The sequence below is a fragment of the Dromiciops gliroides genome, chromosome X (assembly GCF_019393635.1).
Source record: "Dromiciops gliroides isolate mDroGli1 chromosome X, mDroGli1.pri, whole genome shotgun sequence".
NCBI lineage: Eukaryota > Metazoa > Chordata > Mammalia > Microbiotheria > Microbiotheriidae > Dromiciops > Dromiciops gliroides.
Window position 1 is genome coordinate 54980441 of NC_057867.1, and position 26310 is coordinate 55006750.

At 42.7% G+C, this 26310-nt stretch overlaps 1 protein-coding gene across 3 annotated transcripts; it reads right to left on the minus strand.

Annotated features, from left to right (window-relative positions):
- Positions 1 to 3773: 3773 nt before the first annotated feature.
- On the minus strand, positions 3774 to 26310 carry LOC122733848. 3 transcript variants are annotated; one of them, XM_043974571.1, is made up of 9 exons: positions 26184 to 26310; positions 22833 to 22926; positions 22558 to 22617; positions 22080 to 22172; positions 20109 to 20198; positions 16511 to 16609; positions 14616 to 14688; positions 7850 to 8007; positions 3774 to 4124 (listed from the first exon to the last, which is right to left on the minus strand). In XM_043974571.1, the coding sequence occupies exons 2-9, from the start codon at positions 22915 to 22917 to the stop codon at positions 3811 to 3813; spliced, it is 972 nt and encodes a 323-aa protein (XP_043830506.1). In that variant the 5' UTR covers positions 22918 to 22926; positions 26184 to 26310; the 3' UTR covers positions 3774 to 3810. The 3 variants fall into 3 exon arrangements, with proteins under 3 accessions (XP_043830506.1, XP_043830505.1, XP_043830507.1); XM_043974570.1 differs by having other exon boundaries at positions 22558 to 22668; XM_043974572.1 differs by lacking the exon at positions 22558 to 22617.

Here is a 26310-nt window from a genome sequence, read left to right on the forward strand (position 1 = left end):
GCAAAAAAAAAAAAAAAAAAAAAAGATTAATGACTTTTGTTTTTACATTGGTTCTTTCTGGAGATACCCTCCCTTGATGCGTCCGTCCCCTTAAAGCAAAAAAGAATCCCAAAACCCAGTATTTTTTTTTTTTGGCCGAACTAGGTCGCCTCCCCCATTTTATAGTTCCAGTGTTGTTTTTAAGGTTTTTGTTATGTAAAATTCCTCACAGTCTCCCCAATTTTGTTTTTGTTTTTGGGGGGGGTGAGGCAATTGGGGTTAAGTGACTTGCCCAGGGTCACACAGCTAGTAAGTGTTAAGTGTCTGAGGCCCGATTTGAACTCAGGTCCTCCTGAATCCAGGGCTGGTGCTCTATCCACTGCGCCACCTAGTTGCCCCCATCCTCCTATTTTTAATAGTGATGGATTCATTTACAACACCTTTGTTGGTTATTGGTATAAAGCAGAGAGCTGGCCCTCATCCCCCTTTCTAGGTGGAAAGAGATGAATTCAGGCTTCATCCAAAGAGAAGGAATTTATTTTCACTTTGATTCCAGGGAGAATTCTCTTCCTGGGGCTCCCTCCAGTGCCCAAACAAAGTAGTGGCCTGCTGAGGAGTTTCCTGAAATCATGTCATCTGCGAAATGACTGAGGATGTTTACAGGGAGAGGAGACGACTTGGGGTGAGGAAGATAAGATAGCTATCTTCATGTATTTTTCTTGGCTCAAGAGAATAGGAAGAGGAGTAACAGTGGAAGTGGCAGAGAGGAAGATAAATGTAGGCCCAACAACAGAAAGAAAGCACTTGCTAACAATGAGAACTGTCCCAAAGCAGGATGAATTTTCCTGGGGTTGGGGCGGGGGGACCTGGCTTTCCCTCTCCCTGGGGGTCTTCAAGCAGATGTTGGACCATTCACCACTTGCCAGGGATCCTGTTCCCAATATTTCTATTCAGATGCAGGTTGGCTTAGATTACCTCTGAGGTCCCTTCCAAGTCTGAGAGTTTGTGAGTCTTATGCTGAGTATCCCCAGAGGAGCAGGTCTGGAGGCACTCTAGGGTAGTGGAAACTAGGTCCCTGAACCAGCTTGGTTAGAGACTGGCTGTGTTTGGGCAAATCAATTTCCCTTTCTGGGTGTTAGTGTCCTCACGTGTTGAAATGGGAGACTGAACTAGATGATCTCCAAAGCCTCTTCCATTTTGGCCACATTTTCACCAGGCTATAATCTTTGTCAGAGGATGGGCACAGTTCGGGGTTATATAATATTAGTGTCTCAAGGATAGAAAGTCCCTCAAAGATCATTGAATCCAACCCTTACTCAATGCCTATATCCCTTCTGTGCCATCCCCAATAAGTAATCAGGTGGCTAGATGGCACTAGAGTGGAAAAAGTGCCTGGACTGGAGCCTTGAGTTCAAATTCGGCCTCAGATACTTACTAGCTGTGTGACCCTGGGCAAGTCACTTGACCCTGTTTGCCCCAGTTTTCCCATATGTAAAATGAGCTGGAGAAGGAGATGGCAAACCACTCCAGTATCTTTGCCAAGAAAGCCCCAAATCGGGTCATGGAGAGTCAGACACAACTGAAAAACAACAAAGTAAATAGTCTCTGCTTGCAGACCTCGAGCAATTGGGAACTCACCACCTCACAAGACAGCCCATGCCATCGTTTTGATCCTGATGGAGTTTTTCCTATTATTAAGCCTCCCTGTGGCTTCCACCCCCTGATCCTGGTATTGCCCTCAGGAGTCAGGTAGAATTAGTAGAATCCTTTTCCCACAGGACAACCCTTCCAATACTTGAAAAATGCTGTCATGTCCCCTCTAAGTTTTCTCTTCTCCAGGCTTACCATCCCCAGGTCATTCTACTGATCCTCATGAAGCATGACCTCGTGGACCTTTGTTCTCCTGATCACCTTCCTCTGAATTCCCCATTTAGCAAGATCCTTCCAAATTGTGTTACTTAGAAGTGACCACAGTATTTGAGATGTGCTCTGCCTAGGGCAGAGGACAGCAAGACTCCTTCCCTAGTCCTACAGACTGCCTTCAAGGGCATTAGCTTTTTCAACTGTCCCAAAACTATTTCTACAAAGTCTAAGGAATGAATGCCCTTCAGACTTTAGCTGAGCAACTGCTGACCCCTCGTGGCCAAATCTGGACATTGCATGGATGGATAATTCTTTTGGACAAAAGGAATGAAAAACATTCTTGCTGATTCCTGGTGTGTTTGATACAAGTACAATAACTTTACCTAAACTGTGACTTTTAGACGAATAACTGAATTCAGTATGTGAAGAGTCAATGTTCCACTATAGGCCATGAGAGTGGAAGAGCAGGGAACCTGGCTCATCCTGAGCAAGTGTAGCTCTATCAGGAGGAAAGCTCTGGACATTTGATTGATTGTTGGGTGGTTAAACAGAGGCTAATCACTGTGCTTGCTCCCTCCACCGCATCTTTTCCCATCACCTCCAGGACCTGGTGTTCCCTTTTTCTTGTGCATCTGTAATTTCCACATTATCACCAGCTCTTTCTATCAGCATAAGATTACTCTTAGGTTTCAAATGACCTGAAATAAACTTGCCCTTGGCCCACCAATCCTAAAAGGATTCCATCTCTCTCCTTATATTCATGGGCAGATTTCTTGGAAAGAGTTGTTTCCTTCCTACTTCGTGTATTGGACTGTTAGGCAAACAATGCTCCCCAATCACTGGTTGGGGCTGTCAATGGGGGTAAAGGAGGAGTTAAACCCCTCTGGGGCTGAGCTGACTTGATAGGTGAATGAACTCAACGCGCCCACTGTATCTGGCTGGTCCCAGACCACCAGACCATGCTTCACATCTATCTAGCTATTCAACCTAGCTTTCCTTCTGTCTGTCCTACCCCCCCTCCTGTCCTATAACTACACCCCAGCCTTCTAAGTTTTACTCTGAGCCCAGTAATCAAATTAATATTGCCATACTACCATTGTTCCTGTAAAGGGCGTGTCAACTGATTGCCTTATATCACCTTACCATCCTTATGACTCCCCAGACATTCTCTTCCCTGGCCAGTTGTCATGTAGAAAATTATTTTTGTTCAGTTGTTTCAGTTGTGTCTGACTCTTCATGACCCCATTTGGTGTTTCCTTAGCAAATGCACCGGAGTGGTTTGCTATCTCCTTCTCCAGCTCATTTTACAGATGAGGAAACTGGAACAAACAGGGTGAAGTAGCTTGCCCAGAGCCACAAAGCTACCAAGTGTCTGAGGCTAGATTTGAACTCAGGAAGATGAGTCTTCCTGACTCCAGGCCTGGAACTCTTTCTACTGCAGTGCCACCTAGCAGCTGTTCATTAGGTTCATAGGTGATTTAAAAACTGATTCTTAGAGTCTTCTGTCCCTGTTTCACCTAAGGGTCATTTAAAAATTTGTCTTTGATTCATAGGTTACCATGAGCAAAGAATTAATCTCTCAATGGCCAATATACCAGTGATGTGTCTCTTAGTTGTGTTGCTTCTTGGGTAGTGTACTGAAACATGTCACCAGGACAATATGTAAAGGCTTTTCAGTCAGAGCCTGTGCATCACTGGCAGAAGCTTCAAGAACCCAGGGTCACCTCCACAAAGTCCTACTCTTGAGGCCTCATTGTGCTGGGTAGATCACTGGGCAGGCAGGCTGGGAATTTTCTCACCACCTCATTCTGATTGATTTCCAATGGGGACAGCCTCCTCTTGTCCACTTAGGTTATTATTATTCCAGAAATGGAGATGTGAAAAATAAAACCAAGAGAATTATGCTTCACATCATATTTATTTCCCCCCCCCTCCTTGCTTTCATTTCCATTTCCAATCGGGTTTCTCTCACTGGAAATTGGATATTTGAAAGGTAGGCGTGTTTGTTGGGATGTAATCAGGAAGGTTTGGTGACAACTGGACCTGGTTCTCCCTCTTAGCATCTTGCATTTCCTCTTTGCCGCGTTTTTCCTTTTCAAACTTTTTCTGAAGTTCTACAATTTGCTCACTCAGTTTGCGAAGTTTTATGTCTTGGGTCTTAATTCCTAAAGTCTCATTTCTCTTTTTCTGAGTGAATATTTCTCCTCTTCTTGTTAACTCCAACCTGGAATCTGGTCTCCTTCTTTTTCTACATCTCTTTTTCTTCCTCTCGGTTTTCAAAACTAAAATAAAACATTTGAGTCATGAACATGTGGGTACAAACATACCTTACAGAACAAAATCATCTCCTATCAATCCTGTGGATATATTAGAAACCCCACCCAAGTACTTAAGCATTGATTACCATTGTCCCTTTGGAAGTAACTTTCCCCATTGATGTCCTTTCCCTTAATGTTGTTTTCATGGAACCAGTTAATGGTACTAATGTCATTAGTAGGAGGCTGTTTCCAATTTCACTGGAGGATTCAAGGGTTTAGTCAAATCCTTCTTTTCTACCACTTTCATAAAAAAAAAAACCTAGGGTATCCAATGATTAATGGGACGAGCATGCAAGCCCATGGATGTTCAAGAGATTTCTAGCTCCTTACAAAAATGGAGGGTCATAGAGAGGGAATGGCCCTGTGATTTCTCTAGTGTAGGGGATTCCCAGGTGAGAAAACTACCTCTACCAATGAAGGTTGGCACCTTCCCTGCAAATTATCATTTTAGAGAGTTTCTTACAACACTGAAAGGTTGAGTACTTTGCCCAGAGTCATGGAACCAGTATTTGTTGGTGGCAAGATTTGTATACCTATCACATCGTTTCACTGCGTTGAGAATATAATTTTTACACTAGCCTTCAAGATTCAAGAACACATACCCTAACACACTAACAATAGAATTATATAGCACTAGAAAAAGACTGAGAGACATAACCAGCAAGAAGAGTAAGGGCTGCCTATCTTTCTTTTTTTTTTTTTTTTTGGTGAGGCAATTGGGGTTAAGTGACTTGCCCAGGGTCACACAGCTAGTAAGTGTCAAGGGTCTGAGGCCTGATTTGAACTCAGGTCCTCCTGAATACAAGGCCGGTGCTCTATCCACTGTGCCACCAGCTGCCCCATCGTTTGTTTGTTTGTTTGTTTTTTTGTGAGGCAATTGGGGTTAAGTGACTTGCCCAGGGTCACACAGCTAGTAAGTGTTAAGTTTCTGAGGCTGGATTTGAACTCAGGTCCTCCTGACTCCAGGGATGGTGCTCTATCCACTGCGCCACCTAGCTGCCCCTATATGGGCCGCCTTTCTTAAAGCCAGTGGACATCATCAGGCAAACAAAGAGCCAGAGAGTATGCGTTTCCAGGACCACAAATGAAGAGAGACCAGGACTCAGCAATTGCCTACCTTGCTATCTGCCTGTTTGACCTCTATGATCCCCAGCTCCCAAGTCTGTCAGTGTTCAGAGGAAGATAGCACTCTGCACACGGAATCCCTCTTCCCATATGAGAGCCCATTAAATACTTGAAGACGATTCTCATGTTTCCTGTAAGGTTTCTCTTCTCCATGCCTAAATAACCCTGGTTGCTTCAACTAATTGCCAAATACCATTATGTCAAGGCTGTGGTTACCCTTCTCTGGATGCATGTCAGCTTACCAATCTTCTTTGTAACTATAATACCAGCTTCATTGGGAGGTGCTGCCTTTTTTAAAAGGATAGGCCAATTTGGGATCTAGTTTCTGTCCTGGGAACAATAGAAAACTGTTTCCCCCATATCTAGCCAGTCACATGGGCAGTAACATCCCTTTTTACTGGGGCCAGGAAGGAGAAGTAGGGACAAATATTAAGATTTCACTTCAACAACTATGACAAGCATTTATCAAAGACCAGAGGAGTAGGGGAGTACAGTAGGAGGCTCTTGACAGTACACCTTTAGATCAGTTTCTTTTTTTTTTGTGGGGCAATGAGGGTTAAGTGACTTGCCCAGGGTCACACAGCTAGTAGGTGTCAAGTGTCCGAGGCCAGATTTGAACTCAGGTACTCCTGAATCCAGGGCCGGTGCTTTATTCACTGTGCCACCTAGCTGCCCCTAAGATCAGTTTCTTAACCATTTTTTTTGGTGGTATGGACTCCTTTGGTGGTCTAGTGAAGTCTATAGACCCCTTCTCAGAATCACATTTTTAAATCACTGAAGGAAATGCCAACTTTCACCTAGAGGTTATAATGTGAAAATAAAAATGGATTTTCCTCCCATTCACCCCCTATTCTATCTATGCACTGCAGGTTAAGAAGTTCTGCTTTAGATGAAGAATCAAAAGGGTTTGTAGCAAACACTAAAGTGGTAAACAAGAGGAAACTTGAGGTAATGAAGAAGAAAATTATTCAATTATGAAAATGACATTAAAAATGTTGATTTAAAAGTTATTTCCCCATTCTCATCATTTGATCCCTAAAAGCACACCAGCAATGAAGCATTTGGCTGTGTTATGAATTCAGTGTTAGGAAAAGCTGAAATTTATATAACATTTTAAGGTTTGCAGAGTACTTTGTTTATAATATTTTATTTTTTCCTACTTACACATTAAAAACAATTTTCTAAATTCTCTTTTTCCTTCTCTCCCCTCCCCTTCCCTGAGATGGTAAGCAATTTGATATTGCAAAGTACTTTAAATACATTTTTGTATTTGAACCTCACAACATCCCTGTTTGGTGGGAGTTGCTGGTTATTATTATTATGTTATTATAATTATTCTTATTTCCATTTTGCAGAAAAGGAAACTGAGGCTCACAGAGATTAAGTGATTTATCTATAGTAATACAGCAGGACTCAAATCCAGGTCTTCCTGACTCTAGCTCAGATACTCTATCTACTAAGCTACACTGTCTCTCCTCAAAAGGAATTCTACTAACACTAACATGTACCACAGAACTACCTCGTCTCTGTCTCCTATTCTAATTGTCCCTCTCTTTCTGTATGTGTTGTGTGTTGTTGAGTCACATCCGACTCTCTGTGATCCCATTTGGGGTTTTCTTGGCAGAGATGCTGGAGGGGTTTGTCATTTCCTTCTCCAGCTCATTTGACAGATGAGGAAACTGAGGCAAGCAGGGTGAAGTGACTTGCCCAGGGTCACACAGCTAGTTAAGTGTCTGAGGTTGGATTTGAACTCAGGAAGATAAGTTGTACTGACTTCAGGCCTGATAGACACTGTCCACGCAGCGCCACCTAGCTGCCCCTCTGTTTCTTCTACCTTTTTTTAGATCAAAGCTTCTTAAACTGTGGGTCGTGACCCCATATGGGGTTGTGAAAAATTTGGCATCAAATGTTTGCTTTGTATACCTGTTTTATATACCTCTATACCTGGGCTCACATAAAAATTTCTCCAGAGAAAAGGGGGTTGTAGTGGAAAAAGGTTAAGAAGAAGCCCTGTTTTACATGTTTCAGGAAGTAGTCCTGGGCGGTAGGAATCATATGGGCTCAGCTGCCTCTGAGGAAGGTGGGACAGTTTGGGGAAGAGCCAGCCCAAGAGGTCCCTTCCAACTCTGAAATTCTGAGCTTTTGTGTGTATATGTGGGATCAGAAAGCAAGAGAATAACAAAGAAACTTCAGATGTGGTGAGAGCTTGGTTGGGAAATGATGGGGTAAAATCTAGGTTTCCACTCCCTTAGCAGATCCAAGCAGGCCACATGGATACAATTCTTAAAAGTTAGAGGGGCTGGGCCCTAGTTCATCTTTGCCACTAACTTGCTGCAAGTCACTGAAACAGACAAACACTCCACCAGCACCAAGGACCTGTAGGGCAGTTGAGAAGAGGTGACACTTGAGAGAGACCCCAGAGGCTCCCCTTAGAAATGCTAATGGAGGTATGACCTTAGAGGTGAAGTTTGCCCAGGCTTTCATTCCACTTTTTTCTAGCCTCAGATTGTTCCTTAGCAGAGTTTGGCTTTGTTACACCAGTGGAACTTTTCCATAAATTGTACCTGAATGGAGTAATGTTTTGGATCTCCTTTCCTTTCCCCTTGTCACAGGAAATGATTCCTTTGGTTCCCACTTGGCAGCTTCTGTCAGTGGTTGTAAAGGCACAAGCTTTTCGGCAAGATTGTCAAGTTCTCTGGTTTCCTCACGCTTCATGTGGGTACTAGAAGAAAAGAGCACACAGGAAGGCATTTCAGCAATGAAGCTTTGCCATTTGACTACCAACTGATTTTTTTTGTGTGAGGCAGTTGGGGTTAAGTGACTTGCCCAGGGTCACATAGCTAGTAAGTGTTAAGTCTCTGGGGTCAAATTTGAACTCAGGTCCACCTGATTCCAGGGCTGGTGCTCTATCCACTGCACCACCCAGCTGCCCCAATATTTAGTTATTCTTAATAGCCCACATTTCTATAACCCTTTCATTATGATATCTCTATTAATCAGGGAGTACCAGCACTCTCATTTTACAGATGTAGCAAATGAGGCCTAACAAAGTAAAGTGCCCTGTTTACAGCTAATAAGCATTGGAGGAGCTGAAGTCTGAATCCAGGAATCTTTCCACTATTCCTCGCTGCCAGCTTAGAGTTCTGGTTCTTTATTTCAGTGTGCCGCTGCTATGGCAAGAGTAAGGGATAACCACTGAAGGCCTTGGAAAATTAGGTAAACCCCCTGTGCCAAAAATTATGAATGGATGTGGAAAAAAGTTGCATAGGATGATCAATGATGAACCAGTTGCAAAGGGCATTGTTGAAGGCATACACTTCAACAAGATCACAGATCTGCTGAAGTACTTTAGAAAACTTTTTAGCACTCGCTCATGTTTATATAGATAATCAAATAGAAATTTGCCCAGTTATCTAGTGAAATGTATCAATTCAAGAGCAAGTCTGAACATTATTCTTCATTTGCAGCACTCATTACTGTCTCTACAATTAACAATCTCCACTTACCTTATCCCCAACTCACCCATATTCCACTCCAATATGCCTATCCTTTTCACCATGTACTCTGGAATTCCCATTCCAGAGTGAACAAATTGTTCTTTGTCTTGTATCTCTCTTTTGTCTTTTCCAGGACATCATCTTTCTTCAGAATATTTTTAAAAGTTTTATTGATATTTTATGGTATATATTTTTACAAATGACATCAACTTCCTGAAAATTCTCTTGTAATACAGTGAAACAGTTAAATAAAACCAGTGATACAGTGACCTCATCTGAAAGTGAATGTACATTTCATATCTATAGTAACCCAAACTCAATATTTTTTTAAAAAATTAACAAATCTGTAAGTCTTTCATAGGATTCCATCACATTTATATATTGTAACTTATTGAGTCACTCTTCAATCAATGGGCATCTTCTTAGTTTCCAGGGGGGGGGGGAGGGTTGCCTCCACAAAAAAGAGCTATTATAAATAATTTTGAACATATAGGACCTTTTCCTGTTTCTTTTGGGTATAAGCCTAGCAGTAGTGTATTTAAGTCAAAAGATATGTACTGTTTAGTAACTAATTCCAAATTGCTTTCCAGAATGGTTGTATGCCTTCACACTGGACTTTTCTCTCACACTCCTTCCATCTTTTTGCTCTTCCTGAGACCTGGCTCCTGTCAGTTGACACTGTTTCCATGGCCATCCTCTCTAGCACTGGTTTACAACTTCACTTGTATCCCTAACACACTGGTTTGCGAGGGGAAGTCAGAAAACTCCTTGCCCTCCACTGCTTCTTCCAGACTCTCACAGCCATCATCACTCTGCTGTAACAATTAGAGTGACGCCACCTGCTGCAGAGTTACTGTAGGAAAGCTCCGCCATGAGGAGAAGGTGTCTGAGGTCAAGCCATGTGGTTTGGAAGGTCAGTTCCTTGGCGTCAGGAAGTGACGTTTGCTCGTGGGTACTGTCTATCAAAGCTCTCTCTTCACCAAATTCTTATTCTCCTTAATAAATGCTTAAAAGTCTAAACTCTTGCTAAAGCTTCTAATTTATTGGCGACCACTCATTAGATATTTTAGACAGTATAGCTAGATAGCAACTTTACATTACAACCCTTCCTCCTTTGAAGTTCACTGGTTTAAATTTTTCTACTTTATTCAAATTACGGTGGCTATTGTATACCCACCTCCAGATTGTTCTTCCTTCTTTCTTAAGGAGTTCAGCACCTGTATTGCTGTCTTCCTCTCCTCTTCAACTCTCGCTCTGGTATTTGGGGACATTACTATCCATGTTGATGCTCCTTCTAACTCCCTTAACCTCCCAATTCTTCAATCTCATTAAATATTACAACCTACTCCTTCATTCTGTCTCAGCCACACACAGAGATGGTCATGCCCCAACTCTCACAATTACCTAAAAGTGTTCTGATTCCTTGATCAAAAACTCTGACACTGGGGCAGCTAGGTGGCACAGTGGATAAAGCACCAGCCCTGGAGTCAGGAGGACCTGAGTTCAAATCTGACTTCAGATACTTAACACTTACTAGCTGTGTGACCCTGAGCAAGTCACTTAACCCTAATTGCCTCACCAAAAACCAAAAACAACAACAACAAAAACAAACTCTGACATTATCCTATATCAAAGGTTCTTAACCTGGGGCCTGTGAACTTGCTTTTTTCATATTTCAATTAAGTGTATTTCAATATAATTGGTTTCCTTCATGATACTATGCATTTTATTTTAGCAATTAAAAACATTTTGAGAAGGGACCCAGAGGTTTCACCGAATTGACAGTTGGGTACAAGGTACAAAACATGTTAAGAACCCTAGTTTTGTATGATTGTAACCTCCTATCATTTCATCTCTCCCCATATCTCAGAGACGTCCAATCCCTCTACTCTTCAGTACTCATAGGCCATTTTATTCTTTCTCTGACTTGACTTTCTAATCTTCGCAATTTTGATTCTATAGTTCACTCCTTCAGTTCTATACTATTTACTCTCACATGTCTCATCCCACCCCACCCTGTTCTGTCATGAGTAATGCCTTGCCAAACCCAGGTCTGGATTACTCCCACCATCTACTTCCTCTTTTCTTACTCACTGGTGATTAGAACTGAAGGAAGTCACACATTTGTGCTAAAAGTTCGTGCTGTCTGACTTCAGCTGGGCCTTCACTACAGAAAAGCAATCTTTTTTTCTCCCTAATTCATCCCCTATCTCATTGCCACAGAATCTCAGCTACACTCTGTCCTTTCCTCAAGTTCCCCATACCTCCTTCTCCTTTATCTCTTTTAGCTAAGGACCTTGCCTCCTATTTTACTGAGAAAAATGAGGCCATTCAAAGTGAGCTCCATCTTATCCCCTTATTTTATTATTATTATTTTTTGTGGGGCAATGAGGGTTAAGTGACTTGCCCAGGGTCACACAGCTAGTGTCAAGTGTCTGAGGCTGGATTTGAACTCAGGTCCTCCTGAATCCAGGGCTGGTGCTTTATCCACTTCACCACCTAGCTGCCCTCTCCCATTATATTTCAAACACCCTGACACCTCCTTTCCCTAGGTCTCCGACAAAGAAGTGGCCTTTCTCCTTGCCAAGGTCAACCCCTCTACTTGTATGTTTGATCACATGCCCTCCTGTTTTTTCCAGCAGAAAGCATCTTCAATCATCCCCTGACTCTCTACAATCTTCAATCTCTCCCTTTCAACTAGTTGCTTTTCCTCCTGCCTTCAAACAGACCCAAGTCATTCCCATCCTTAAAAACCCCAAAACTTCACTAGAGCCTGTTGTTGTTTAGTTGTTTCTGACCCTTCATGATTCCATTTGGGGTTTTCTTGGCAAAGCTACTGGAGTGGTTCGCCATTTCCTTCTCCAGCTCATTTTACAAATGATAAAACTGTGGCAGACAGGATTAAGTGACTTGCCTAGGGTCACACAGCTAGGAAGTGTCTGAAGCCAGATTTGAACTCAGGAAGAGAAGTCTTTCTGATGATAGGCCCTGCACTCTCTTCACTGCAGCACCACTTAGACCCTACCATCTTCTCAAACAATCATCCTAGTTCCCTCTTCCCTTTTTTAGTCTAGAAAAATCTTAATCTTCTCGAGCTTTCTGCTGCATTTGAAACTGCTCATCTCTTGGATTCTCTGTTCTCTCTGGGTTTTTGTGACATGTACTCTCCTTGTTCTCCTACCACCTGTCTGACTTCTTTTTATCAGTCTTCTTTGCTGGCTCATCATCTGCATCACACCCTCTAACTTTTCTTCTAGGCTGCTATCTTGTTGTTCAGTCGTGTCCAACTTGTTGTGACCCCATTTGGGCTTTTCTTGGCAGAAATACTGGAGTGATTTGCCATTTCCTCCTTCAGCTCATTTGACAGACTAGGAACTGAAGCAAACAAGGTTAAGAGTCTCTTGCCTAGGTTCACACAGTTAGTAAGTACCTGAGGCTGGATTTGGACTCACAAAGATGAGTCCTTCTGTCTCAGTGCTCCATCCAGTGGATCACCTAGCTGCCCTGCAAGCTCATCTTGATAACTGTTTAAGTAACACCTCCATGCAGATGACTCAGGGATTTATATACCCAGCACTAGTCACTCCCCCAAACTTCAGTCCCACACTACTAGTCACCTATTAGACATTTCAAACTGTATGTGTCCCAGAGAAACTTCGAACTCAGCATATCTATGAGAACTCATTCCCTTCCTCCCTAAAGCCTGATTTCTCTGGAAGTCTCCCAAGTTGGCAAGGTCAGTGTTATCTTAGACTCCTCACTCAAACTCAGACCCGCTTATCCAACCAGTTGCTAAATCCTGCCTGTCTATACAACAGCTTCCCCGATGACCCCCTTTCTCTACTCACAAAGCCACCACTTTTGTTTAGGCTCCCATCACCTCCAGCCTACATTATGGCAACAGCCTCCTAATTGGTCTCCTCATCTCAAATCTTTACCAACTCCTGTCTATCCTACATACTGCTGTCGAAGTAATTTTCCTTTAGTACAGTGGTATACTAGTTTTACTCCTTGAATAATTTGTTTTCAGGACAATGAGGGTTAATGAGGGTTAAGTGACTTGCCACGGGTCACATAGCTAGTGAATGTCTAGTGTCTGAGGCTGGATTTGAACTCAGGTCCTCCTGAATCCAGGGCCAGTGCTTTATCCACTGCACCACCTAGCTGCCCCCCTTGGATAATTTTTTTTAGTGAGGCAATTGGGGTTAAGTGACTTGCCCAGGGTCACACAGCTAGTAAGTGTTAAGTGTCTGAGGCCGGATTTGAACTCAGGAACTTGGATAAATTTTTAAAAGGCATTTTGCCTCACTTCACCTGTGCTATATTTACAAATATAGTTGTTCACTTTATAGGAAAGGGTTTGGCAGGAGATATGGACTCCTGAGTTCTAGAACAGGCTTTGCTTTTCACTAGCCACCTGACTTGAGGGGCAGCTAGGTGGTGCTGCAGTGGATATAGCCTAGAGTCTGGAGGACCTGAGTTCAACTCTGGCCTCAGACACTTACTGGGTGTGTGACCCTGGGCAAGTCACTTCATCCTGTTTACCTCAGTTTCCTCATCTGTGAAATGAGCTAGAAAAGGAAATGGCCAACCACTCCAGTATTTCTGCCAAGAAAACCCCACATGGGGTCACAAAGAGTCAGACATGACTGAAAAATGACCAAACAACAAAGAGCCATGTGACTTGGGGCAAGTTATGTAACCTCTCTCAGGATGTGTCCTCACCTGCATAATGGGGATATCAGTCCCACTGACCTCACAGGGTCAACTAATGTTTGTATACAGAGGAGCTCGACTAATGTTTGTTGACTGAATGGAGTAATATACACACACAAAAAAAATTGGAAACAGTAAAGTGCTATACAGAATCACTGAGCCGAAGAATGTTAGAGGAGAAAGGAACCTTAAAGATCACTTAGTCAGACCCCCTTTATTTTGCTGATGAGGGAGCAAAAGCATAGAGAGAGGAAGGGAGGAGCCCTGCCATCTAATTCCGTTGCTGCTACAATGGGTTCCATGAATTTGTATTTAAGTGCAGGCTATAAATATCCTCTCTAGGGGGTCATGGATGGCTTTTAGGGATGGTGTAATGTTCTTTCTTTACATTATCAAATTAGTGGCTGCTGCTTTAGTGTTTCTGAAAGGTGAAAACAGAGAAGGTGTATATCTGTTGTGCCACTGGCCTGCAAAGCAGACAGTGTCCCTACACAAATGCATCAGTGCTCGACACACTCTTTGGAGCTCCCTTGTCACTTTGCAACATCTTCAAAGACAACGTTTCCTTTTCAAGGTGTTCAGAATGGACTTTTGGCTTAACACCCAGATTTAAGGGAAGCAAAGTACCTCTGTCTACTTCTAGCGCAGGTCATGTGTGTGTGTGTGTGTGTGTGTGGGCAACGAGAATAATCCAGAATGACCAGTGGTAACTTAAATAGACTATAGTACAAGATCATCCACCATTGGCTTGAGCAAAGAGTAATTTGCTCATTCATTTCCATTTGCACTTTCTTATAATTGAGCCTTGAAAGAATATAATTCATGTATTGATCTAGTGATAGAGATATAGGTCAGAGATAAGATCAGAGATTGAGAGGTGGAAGGGACCTCAAAAGTAATCTAGTTTAACTTCATCATTTTACAGTGGAAGGAAACCAATACTCAGAGAGGGACAGTGATTTGCTCAAGGCCACACAGATAACAAACAGCAGAGCTGGGATTTGAACTTAGTTCTTCTCATCTCAAATCAAGTACTCTTCCCACTACACCATACCAATTATAGGTCCATCATAGAATAAGAACAATATTATACTTGCTGGCTTACAAATATACTTACTATATGGTTAACCACAGAGCTGCTCCACCAGTCAACGCAAATAGGAAAGATATACAGCCAAGAGACATGACTTCTGCAAGAAGAAGCCAGTTAAGTATCACTATTTAAAGTGGAGAGAGGGAAAAAACACATGCACACATACAAATTCAATGCATCTGCCAGTATTCTATTTGACTTGTCAGTTGATTCCTGCACTGCTATGTTGGCTCTCCAAATGCCAAAGTATGTGTGGATGTGGCTGTGAACATACAAAAGTACCTATTGACCATTTAAATAGCTTTGATTTCTGGGGTGCTTTGTATTTAATGCAGCCATCCGTATGTATATTATCCTCTTATCTGAGCCTCAGAACAACTCTGTGAGATAGGTAAAGCAAAGTTTATTAGTATCATTTTATAGAGGGGGAAATTGAGTCTAGGAGAGGTTGGAGTTAGGTCCCACAGCTAGTAAGTGGCTAAGAGGGTGTCTTTATGTGGGAGTCAGGTCTTCAGAGCATAAATGCAGTACTATACTAGAATAACATATGCAGTTTTTTTAAAAATTCATAAAATTCTATCAGCATATACATTGGAAATCTGGGTATGATTATTGCCTCAGTTCCCTAATTTCTACTGTAAGTCAAATCAACAAGCATTTATTAATCACCTCTTATGTGCTAGGCACTTTACTAAGTGTTGGGAGGCCAAAGACACTAAAAGTGGAGATTATCTATTCTATTTGTATCCCAAAGGCCAAAGACAATTGTGCTCTCAAGGAGCTCTATGTACTAGAACTAATGTAAGTCTAATGTAAGGTGGTTGACTAGATGATATATACAGAGCACAACCCATCCCTATCTTTCTATCTTGTGCCATTTTTTTCCATGTCCTCCCATGAATACTCCATGGGGGTACACTCAACTTTTTGGGAGCCTTATGGCTCACTGTCCACATAGGAAAAACCAAGTAGATAAAGAATTCCATGAACTTCAATGGACAGCCCATAGAGTTGGTCCATCAGTACAGAGAGGATAAACATTTAGGATGGAAAACAAAATATGTCCAGAATTAAATAGTAGGAGGAAAAGGGGCATAGTGCTTCAAACGACCTCAAATCTCTCTTTGAAACAAAGGAAAATTTGATGTTTTTCCAATGGTGTCATAAAGCCGGGGATCTTATAACATCATCATTTCTAAAGAATTAAACTTGAGGGTTCCCCAAAGAGCAAAGGGGAGGATATGAATAGGCTGCAACATGTTGTCAATAGAAAAAGGAATGAGAAAATTGGTATAAAGGATATCATTAGAAAGATGCAGGACTAGAAAAGGAGGTAGGCCAGCCATTTGGTGATAGACAACCCACATGCTGCCCTGTGAGATACAATATCATGAGATCTAGAGGAAGAAGGCCCCCAACACATTGGATGAACATCCCCACCCCAACCCACCTTCACCCATGAAGAATGGTGCAGTTTAAACTACAGTGGACAGGTTGTGGTCTATATCAACAGAAAATATCCCTTTTCCTCCGGACCACATACTACACACAAGATTGTGCTATGTGTGTCATGCCCTCTACAGAATCTTCCCTGAGTCTACCCTAGTCAGTTACCCCTCTGTGGCTACCGCTCTCCCATATGTGTTTTCTTTCCCATTAGAAAGTAACCTCACTAAAAGTGGAGATTATCTATTCTATTTGTATCCCAACAGTTTAGCTTAGTGTTTATCACACTGTAAGTACTTATTAAATGCTTTCCTTCCCTTTCTTTTTACTTTCTTTCATTCACTCTTTCACATTTACAAGATCAAGGACACATTGAGATATAGTAACATAATCATATTTTTTGCTCTGAATTATATGTTTCCGAAATAACATTGCAAATAGCAGGCAATCTATTATAATTAGATTTTATCAACCTCCATCCCAGTTGATTCCTTTCTTCTTCAGAGAATGATCTTTCGCATATTCATTTGGCTCAGTGTATGTCTCTTCCTTCTCAATGTTAATGTTAACATCTGAAACAAAAAATTAGCATTAGCTAGGAAGTCACTATTAGGAATAAGCTATGTAGCAACAAGATATGTGTATATAACTATACACATATAGTAATATAGTTACATATTAATATAGTTATATAGTAATATAGTTATATTACTCAGAGATATTCTTAGGGTATGGTCACCAAGGTATTTGTTCCCAACCAATTCTGGGGGAGAAGAATTGATGATGGAGAATTCAGGGAAGGAGGAATTGGGGAAAAGAAATCTGTATCAAGTTATTGTAAATAACAATCTCAAGTGCATATGTAGATACATATATGTGTGTGTTTATGTATGTCTCTGTATATGTGTTGTGTCAAGATAATGGAATGTGGTAGATGAGGGGATATGTATATATGTACATATAATTTATGTATATATATAATTTTTTTATATGTACATATAATTTATGTACACATATATAAACATAGATACAACTAGTCCATAATTTGTCATCATGGAGACAACTCTAGTTGTCAGTTCTTTGTTCCCTTTATTTATCCCTTTTATTCCCTTTATATGTGTCTTTGTGTAAGTCACTTGGGTCAGTGTGCCTAATGAGAGATGTTTGTTAGTGTAGGGTCACACAACCCAGGGTACAGAGTGATGTGTGATTATATGTGTCAAGAGTCATACAACCCAAACACATTAAGTGAGGGATATATGTATATGTATATGTGTGTGTATATGTGTAGGAATCTCTCAGCCCAGTCTGTATATTGCAAAGTGTTTGCTTTTGTATGCTTAGTAATCATCGTGCCCAATCTGTTTAGTGAGGGGTGTGTCTGTGAAGAAATCAATCGGGCTTATATGTCCAAAGAGAGGGGTGTGTGTATGTGTGTGTGTGTGCACGCGTGTACGTGTATGCATAAGTCAGTCCATTTTGTTCAGTGAGGGGGAGTTTGTGTGTTGGAGTCAGTATGTCCAGTGAAGAGATTCTATGTTTGTGTGTGTCTCTGTAGGAGTCACAAGGTCAGTGTATGAGCTGAGGGGTGTTTGTGTTAGTGTAGGTGTCACTTGGGCCATTGTGCTTAATTAAGTGGGAGAGGGTGTCTTTATGTAGGAGTCATTCAGGTCAGTGATCAGTGTGTCTAGTAAGGGATGAGTATGTGTGTTTGTGTATTGGAGTCATTCAGAGGAATGTTTCCATTGAGGAGTTTGGATGTGAGTGTAGGATTTATGTAGCTGTGTGTGTGTGTGTGTGTGTGTGTCTATGTGTATAGATAAATAACTAGTTAGCTAGTTTCGATGAAATCACACAGGCCTATTAGTCCAGTGAGGGGTGTATGTGCATGTGTATATGTGTGTTTGTGTAGGAGCCACATAACCCAGGGCATCCAGTGATGAATCTGTTTGTGTAAGCATCACTCAGCTTAAGGTGTCCAGTGAGGGAATCCTTTAGCATATTGGGTACAGGCAGGTTTGTATGGATATGAGTGTGTGAGTGTGTAGGATTTACTCAGACCGGTGTGTTCAATGAGAGGTGTGTGTCTGTGTGCAGGAGTCAGTCAACCCAATCTGTTTAGTGAGGGGTTTGTGTTAGTGTGTCTTATGTGGAATGCAGTCACTGCCAACAAGGGATCCATGTTTATGTTTCTACATGGATGTTTGTGTCAGTCACTCAGACATATATGTCCACTAAGAGCTGTGTGTCTCTGTGGAGGAGTCATTCATCCCCATTGTTTTCAGTGAGAGGTGGAGGGGTGTGTGTGTGTGTGTGTGTGTGTGTGTGTGTGTGTGTGTGTGTCTAAGGAGCACTTTGGCGTGTGTTTGTATCTTTGTTCAGGAATCACTCAGACTAATGAATTCAGTAAGCAGTGTGTTTGTGTCTCTAGGAGTCACAAGCTCAGTGTGTCAGCTAAGGGGTGTGTATCTGTTAGTGTTGTGGTTAATGAAGGGGTGTATCATCCACCCCACTGTTTCCAATAAGGGGTGCATGTTTGTATTTGTACATTTCTGTGGGTGTCTATTTAGAGGGCCAGTGTGTCTAGTGAGGGGCGGGGTGTGTTTGTATAGGAATAACTCATATCTGTGTGTCCATTGAGGCCTGTATGCATCTCTGTGTGGGAATCCCTCAGGTCAATGTGTCAAGTAAGAGTAGTATGTGTGTTTCTGTTTGTATGTCACTCCTGGCAGTGTGTTCAGTGAGAGTTGTGTGTTTGTGTCTGTGTGTAAGGTTTCCTCAAGTCAACATCTCCTGTGAGGGTAGTATGTATATGTCAATCTATAGGAGTCATTCTGCCTATCAGGTGTAGTGAGGGCTGTATATTTCTTTGTGACTGTGTGTGTAGGAGTTACTCAGCCCTATGTATCCAATGAGAGGGGTGCGTGTGCATGTGTGTGTGTGTGTGTGTGTGTGTGATTCACTCAGGCCAGTTTGTGTAGTGTACAGTGTCTCTGTAGGAGTGACAAGGACAGTGCGTCTAGTGAAAAGTTTGTGTGTGAGACTCACAAAGCCAGTTTGTGTAATGTATAGTGTCTAGGTAGGAGTCACAAGACCAGTGTGTTTTTGACATGTTTGTGTGTGTGTGTGTGTGTGTGTGTGTGTGTGAGAGAGAGAGAGAGAGCGAGAGCGAGAGAGAGAGAGAGACTGACTTAGGCAGTTTGAACAGTGTACAAAGTCTATGTAGGTATCACAATGCTAGTGTGTCCAGTGACCAAATTTGTGTATGTATCTACATGCTTGTGGAAGTGATACTTCCTTAGGCTAGTTTGTTTAGTATACAGTGTCTATGTAGGAGTCACAATAAGAGTGAGTCTAGTCATGTGTGTGTGTGTGTGTGTGTGTGTGTGTGTGTGTGTGTGTGTGTGAGAGAGAGAGAGAGAGATAGAGAGAGAAGACAGACAGACAGACATACTCCTGTAGGTAGTTTCTGTAGTGTACAGTGTTTGTGTAAGAGTCACAAGAACAGTGAGTCTGGTGACAAGTCTGTGTGTGTGTGTTTGAGACTCACTCAGGCCACTTTGTATACTGTACAGTGTCTCTGTAGGAATCACAAGGCCCCCTCGTCTATTGTGGTGTATTGTGTCTTTGTGTAAGAGTTATTCAGGCCACTGTGGTCAACAAGCAGGGAGTATGTAGGGGTGCAGGGTGTGTGTGTGTGTGTGTGTGTGTGTGTGTTAATGGATTACCTATTAGTTGGCATGTGCAGTAGACTCCATGACATCAGGTATGGGGAATAGGGAGGACGTGATGTTGTTTATAAATGGTGAGAATAGTAAAATCCCCATGCAGGTTAAATAGCCACAGTGTGGAGGCATGGAGAGCTGGCCGAGATCATGGGTGGGCCCTCTGGGCCTGAGCTGTCATGGTCTGGACCCTGCTCAGTGTGTGGAGTGGGCAAGTGAACTTGGTGGGAATGAGTAGGGTCTCACAAGTTCACCCAGAGGTACTTAACTGCTACCCTAGACATTGTGTGTCTGAAATGAAAGGCTAAAATGAGAAAACAAGTGATAACAATTAAACTTTCTCAACTTTTCCAGTAGGCTCCTTTCTCAAGCAAAGTGTGGCCTTCAGAATTGTTCCCATACTTCTTTCCCAAGAAGGTCTTTTTATAAACAGGAGCTGAAATAAAAAAATGAAACCTAAGTTGGAGATTATTGTTGCATGTGAATAACAAGCCAAGCAGCTCTGTGTTTTGAGTCCTGGGAGATGCCCTCCAAGCATGGCCTTCCCCCAGGGGACTGGGCCCAGCCCCTTTTCTTTGATCGAAGGGGCCTTCCTAGACTATACCCCAGTGACTGGGAATGGGCAGGGAGGCTTTGAAAATGGACCCCCGAGTCCATTCCTGGGCCCAGATGGTACTGTGTCTTTCTTGGAAACTACATCTCCCACAAACCTCTGGGGTAGGTCTGTAGCTTAGCAATGTGCCACACAGCTTTGCAAGTCTTCAGAACAAAGACGGGGGTGGGGGGCATTGTGGAGGGCAGAAAGGAAACAACTGGGCAGCAGCAGAAGAGCAAGGGATCAGCAGCCAGGGGCTAAGCAGTATGGGCAAAGCCAATGTGGCTGGGAGTAGGCACTAGCCTGGAAAAATGTCCTCCTCTGAAATGTGCCCAGCAGTCTCTCTGCCCCATATTGTTACGAGATAAGAGATTAGAGATACAACACTCTCACTCCTTTTTCACTGGTGGAATTCAAACATTAACTGTTCCAAGAACCCCTTCTTTACCCCCTTTCTTTCCCCTGTGATAACCTTCCCCCTTTCCTATGTGCAGACTGTATGTGTGAGAGACAGAGATAGAAAGAGGGAGGGAGGCAGAGACAGAGAGAGAGAGCACACAAGGGAGGGAGAGACAGAGAGCAGAGAGAGAGACAGAGAGAAAGGAGAAAGACAGAGCGGGGGCGGTGAGAGAGAAAGGCAGGAACAGAGTGGGAGGAAGAGACAGAAAGACAGAGAGAAGGAGAGGCGTCAGTGACGAACACAGAGGCACAGGGAGACAAGAGATAGAGACAGAGGCATTGAGACACAAAGAGGGAGAGGGGGCAGGGAGGGAGACAGACAGCAGGGAGAGAGACAATGTGAGGGGGTGTGATAGAGAAAGACAGAGACAGAGAGAGGGATGATGAGATAAAGACAGAGACAGAGATCCAGAGTGAGAGATCCAAAGAGAGAGACAGAGAGACAGAGACAAAGAGCAGTGAGAGATAGAGAGCTGGGAGGGGGTCAAGAGAGAAAGGCAGAGACAGAATGGGTGGGAGAGATAGAAAGACAGAGACAAGGAGAGAGTCAAAGACAGACATAGAGGCACAGTAAGACAAGAGATAGAGACACAGAGAAAGGGATGATGAGACAGAGACCCTGAGAGGTAGAGAAAGAGAGACACAGACAGAAAGAGGGAGAGACAAAGAAATACAGAGGGAGAGACAGAATCAGAAAGAGATGCAGAAGCACAGAGAGATAAGAGATAGAGACACAGAGACAGAGAGGGAGGGAGTGAAAACTAGTGACATACATACACAGACACAGAGATGGGGATGATGAGACAGAGACAGAGACAGGCAGAGAGCCTGAGACAGAGGACCAGACAAACACATAGTGTGTTCAGTGAGAAGTGGGTATTCAGTACATGAATCCACACCTGAAATACATACATTATCCAGCTGTGGATAATGGGAGTATGGGAGTTTAGGTGAAGAAAGGAAAGAGGAAAATGATACCTGAAGTCACACATGGCTTGCCTGCATGCAGCCTCCTGTAGGTCTGAGCTCCATCTTCACCATCTGGCTATCTTATTTCATCTGCCTAATTCTGGACCCCAGAGAAGGCCTGAGGTTTCCGCTCTCCTCTCGGCCTGGTCCAAACATAGGGGTACACTTGGTCGATGGGAGTGGGGCCTACCGGGTTTCCTAATAAGTCGCTCATCTTTTTAACCATGATCTGTATGATTCTGAAGTGACAATGTAAAATAACAAGATAATTTAGGATAAAAAGGTTTCACCAACCTCCCTGCAGATGTAATTCTTTTTTGGGTAAAGAATTTTGAATTGACTTATCCATTTGTTCTTTGTCCGCATCACTCTTCCCATGTACATGGCCTGGAAAAGAAATGGAGGATCAGCTAGGAGGTGACTGCTGCCACTGAACAACATAGTGACTGGATATCATAGGACTCACACATGCCCTTAGAGCCTCAAGCCATTCCTAGGCAGGGGCTAAGGGAAACTGAAGTTCAGGGGCAAAGAATAGTTGTTGCCTGAACAGCTGCTGCCCCAAAGGGCCCGAGGCTTCCTTTTTGGTTTGTTTTTTTTCAGCATAACTCCCTCTACTAGTTCAGATCAGCACCTCCTCTTAACTTTTAGTCTCAGCAGGTTACCTGGGGCCCTGAGAGGGTCAGTGAACTGCCTTTCTCCTCTTTTATTCCTTTTCCCTTGGGGGCTTTGGCAGCTTTGTCAAATATATGAATAAAAATGATGATTTTACCTGGGTTAATAGTGGTAGGAACAAACTGGTTCTGCAGTTCGATCGTTTTTTCATCCTTATCTAGGATATTTGTAATGGTTTTCTTAGACGAGTCATTGTAATTTACAGGAGCTATAAAGTACTTTGGGGTTATTTGTCTTGAAAAGAAAGTGAACAGCCAAACAACATAACAGCATCATTGCCTGCCCCGCCAACCCTCCAGAATAAAGCCATTGGTGGAATAGGAACATCATATCCATTTCACCCAGTTAATAGTCTGGTCATTTTTGACTTACCTGAATCAACGAAGGAGGTGTGAATCAGAGATTCCATTGAAAGAAGCAAAAAAAATATCCGAACATACATTGGAAACCGATTCATTGTTTTAACCTGTAGAAGAAAATGGAATTTGAAAATAAACATCCCCCATAGTTTGTCCCCTTTCCAGCAAGGATTCAAACCAGTCTGAGATGTTCTCAGGTCCTGGGAAAAAAACCAACTGCCCTTTCCCTGAGTGTCTGGAGCCTTAACTAAGCCTCCATTATGATGTCACGCCCACCTGACCACTCCTGTGAGGCAGGGCTCTTAGTTGTCATGGTGAATGGAACCAAACTAAAGGGTGGGATGGTTCATCAGGAAAGCAGGCCTTCAAGCAGGCCTGATGATTCCAAGCTCTGAGCCTTGTGGGGCTAGCTTCCCTCTTGGCACCAAGTTCAGTGGTGAGCTGCCTGCCTGGGTCCCCAGTGCTCTACTCAAAGTCAGTGGGTACCCTGGGAAGCAGAAGCACTGAATAAAACTAGTCCCAAGCAAAGCATCATTTGAATAATAAAAACAAATCCCCTTGGGTAGACCATCCTGGGACAGTGCCTGAGTGTGGCTGATGCCGCCAAGGTGACAAAACTAAGAAAATGAAAGTAGATGGAAGAGGAGGTGGTTATAAGGGATCTGGGGGGGGTTATTTTTACTTCACCCCATGGTTTTGTGATGGCACCCAATTCAACTGAACATGCAATCCTTACTTTGCCTACTATGATTAAGGAAATACTCTGAATTGGAATGAATTTAGCATTGGTGATTTAGTAGACATCACCTCAGTCCACTGAATTTGGGAACTGGATCTTAGGGAGCCTGTATTCCAGGGGTTATTCATCTGGGTTCCATGGTTTTACACTAGAGTTTAGATTGTCTGTGAATTTGGATGGGGAAAATGACATCTTTATTTGTGGTAACCTTGAAATGGAAGTAAGCATTTCCTACAATTATTTTTAAAATATTAATTATTTTGAGAAGGGGTCCATAGGTTTCACTGGTCTGCCAAAGGGGTCCAGGATTGCTCTAGTTCAACCCCTCCTTTTTCAGGGGGTGGGAACAAGGCTCAGAGAGAGAAAACAATTTGCCCAAAGTCAATGAGCTAGGTAATTACAAAGCTAGGACTTGAACTTGGATTTCCTGTCTCATCCATCATGCTACTTCCTAGGATAATGGAGCTGTCTGTAGCTATATTGTCAACTGAGGTCCAGTTTGTTTCTCATGTAAAGAGATGGTATAGGCTGTCTATACTGGGGGGGGGCTTCAGCATGGTGCCCAAGGTGCACTAGGAGGGGCAGCATCAGTGGGGGGAGGGGTCATAGAAAGAAAGAAGGCAAAACCAGAAGTCATCTCACCTCTGGGGCCTTCAAGTTTCCTTACCTGTAAAATGAGGGGCTTAGATTAAATGACCTTTCTAGCCTTCTGATCCAGACTTCTATGCTCCCTAATGGTGAGAGATGTTAAGTCCAATTTTTCCTAACCCCTCCAAGATGCTGTGAAACAGTACAGGGCAGAGGCATCTTTTGTGTGTTCAGGACTGTGGTTTCTATAGGAGTTGGTCATCCCAAGTCAGGAAGCAGTAAATTCTTTTGCAATTTGAATCTAAAAGAGGGTCATTCCACACTCTAGTACATGGCTCTTTCTTCCCTCTCTTTCTCCTCTCCCTAAAAATATTCCCTTTGTCCATTGTCTTTTAAAAGTTTCAGAGCCTCTAACTGGCTTAAGGAGAGACAGGCCCAGAGTGAGCCAAGCTGAAACAGCCTTGCTGCAGAACTCCTATTAATACTACTTATATCAATATGCCTTATTAATATGAATATTCTTTATATTAATATTAAACATGAATCTCAATATCCATATTTTAATATTAATACTAAATGCCCCTTATTAATTCCCAGCATTAATACTAAGCACTTCTTATTAATAATAATTTAATATTAATCAAATTAATTAATAGTAATCAAAATTAAATGCTTGCCTGAGGGGGTAGGCAGGGTGCAGAGATGGCAGTTTCTAAGCCCAAAGCCTGGGGCTCTTTTAATGGCTTTCTAAGTGTGAGAGATGCGCTTTGAGGTCATAGGTCCCATTTCACCCCCAAATGTACCATGTGCCAGCTTGGACAATTCAGTTTAGAGTATCACTGTGATACAGTTAGTCATATTCTGGGGAGTTCTCCTTGCCCTCGTATTCAGAATGGCACCTATCCTCATCTTTTCTCACTTGAGTTAAAAGAAAACAAGATTACATTTCAAGCAAAAGTTTGAAAAGTGGGCCTCAGTAGAATCCAGAGGCAGGCCCGAGCATTCTTACAAGATGGAATCCATCAAGCGGGACCAGGAAACCTTAGTTCTAGTCCTGGAGAACTAGAAAGAAAGAGCATTTATTAAGTGCCAATCGTGTCCCAGACACTATACTAACTGTTGTGGGGACAAATGTGAGCAAGATAGTCACTGCCCTAGAAAAAATGGACATTCTAAGGGTGAGAGGAGACACCACCTAAAGGAGAGTTGGAATGTGGGGGAAGGGATAGCTGTGCTTGGTGGGCTGAATTGCTTTGGAAGCTTGGATCAAAGCCTTAAGGTAGAGTCCAATTTTTGGAGGAAAGGAAATAGAAAAAAGGGAGGGAATGAGCACTTTAAAGTGCCTACTGTGTACCAAGCCTAAGCATTTTACAAATATCTCATTTGATCAAACTTAGGGAATAGGTTGGTAGATGCTATTAGCACAATTTAATCTAATTGCGAATACAATTAACTCCATTTTACAGATGAAGAATCAGGTATTTAAGCAACTCTCCCCATGTCACTCAGGCTTCCTAACTCCAGGCCCAGCACTCTGTGCATGGTGGCGCCACCTAGTGGCCTCTGGGTGCAGCTTGAGTAGAGAGCACATGTCCCTAAAACCTCCTGGGATTTTTTTTTTTTTTTGCCTTAGGAAGCCATGTTGCTATCTTGGAGCTCTTGTAATTTTGGGATCACTCATTAAGCATTTTAACTGGTGCTGCTCTATAGCATTAAGGATCTTGTCTTTCCAAATGGACTGACTAGCTGGGTGACCTTGGGCAAGTCATTTCCTCTGGTGGAGCCTTGGTCTCCTCCTCAGAAAAATGAGAGGGGGTTAGATTAGATTCGAGGTCCCTGCTATCTGGTTTTATTTAGCCCCTTCATTTTTTTTAAATGAAGGAAACTGGAACCACTTTCAGCTTGAAATCTACAAACTGAAATTCTAAGTGGAACCTGCCAGGGATGGAAGTCACTCCAAAGGAAAGATTTCCACCCCCACATCCACCCCCCTCCAATATCTCAAGGCCCAGATGAAGAAAATGATAATGGCCTCACCTTGGTAGATTTCAATATTGCAGCTCTGGCTGGCCTGCAAGTTCACAGGGACCACAGTTGTGTGGGCCTTGCTTGCTCCTGCTTCTTCCTCTGCAGTGAATTAAAGCCAAGAGTTTTTTGAATCCTC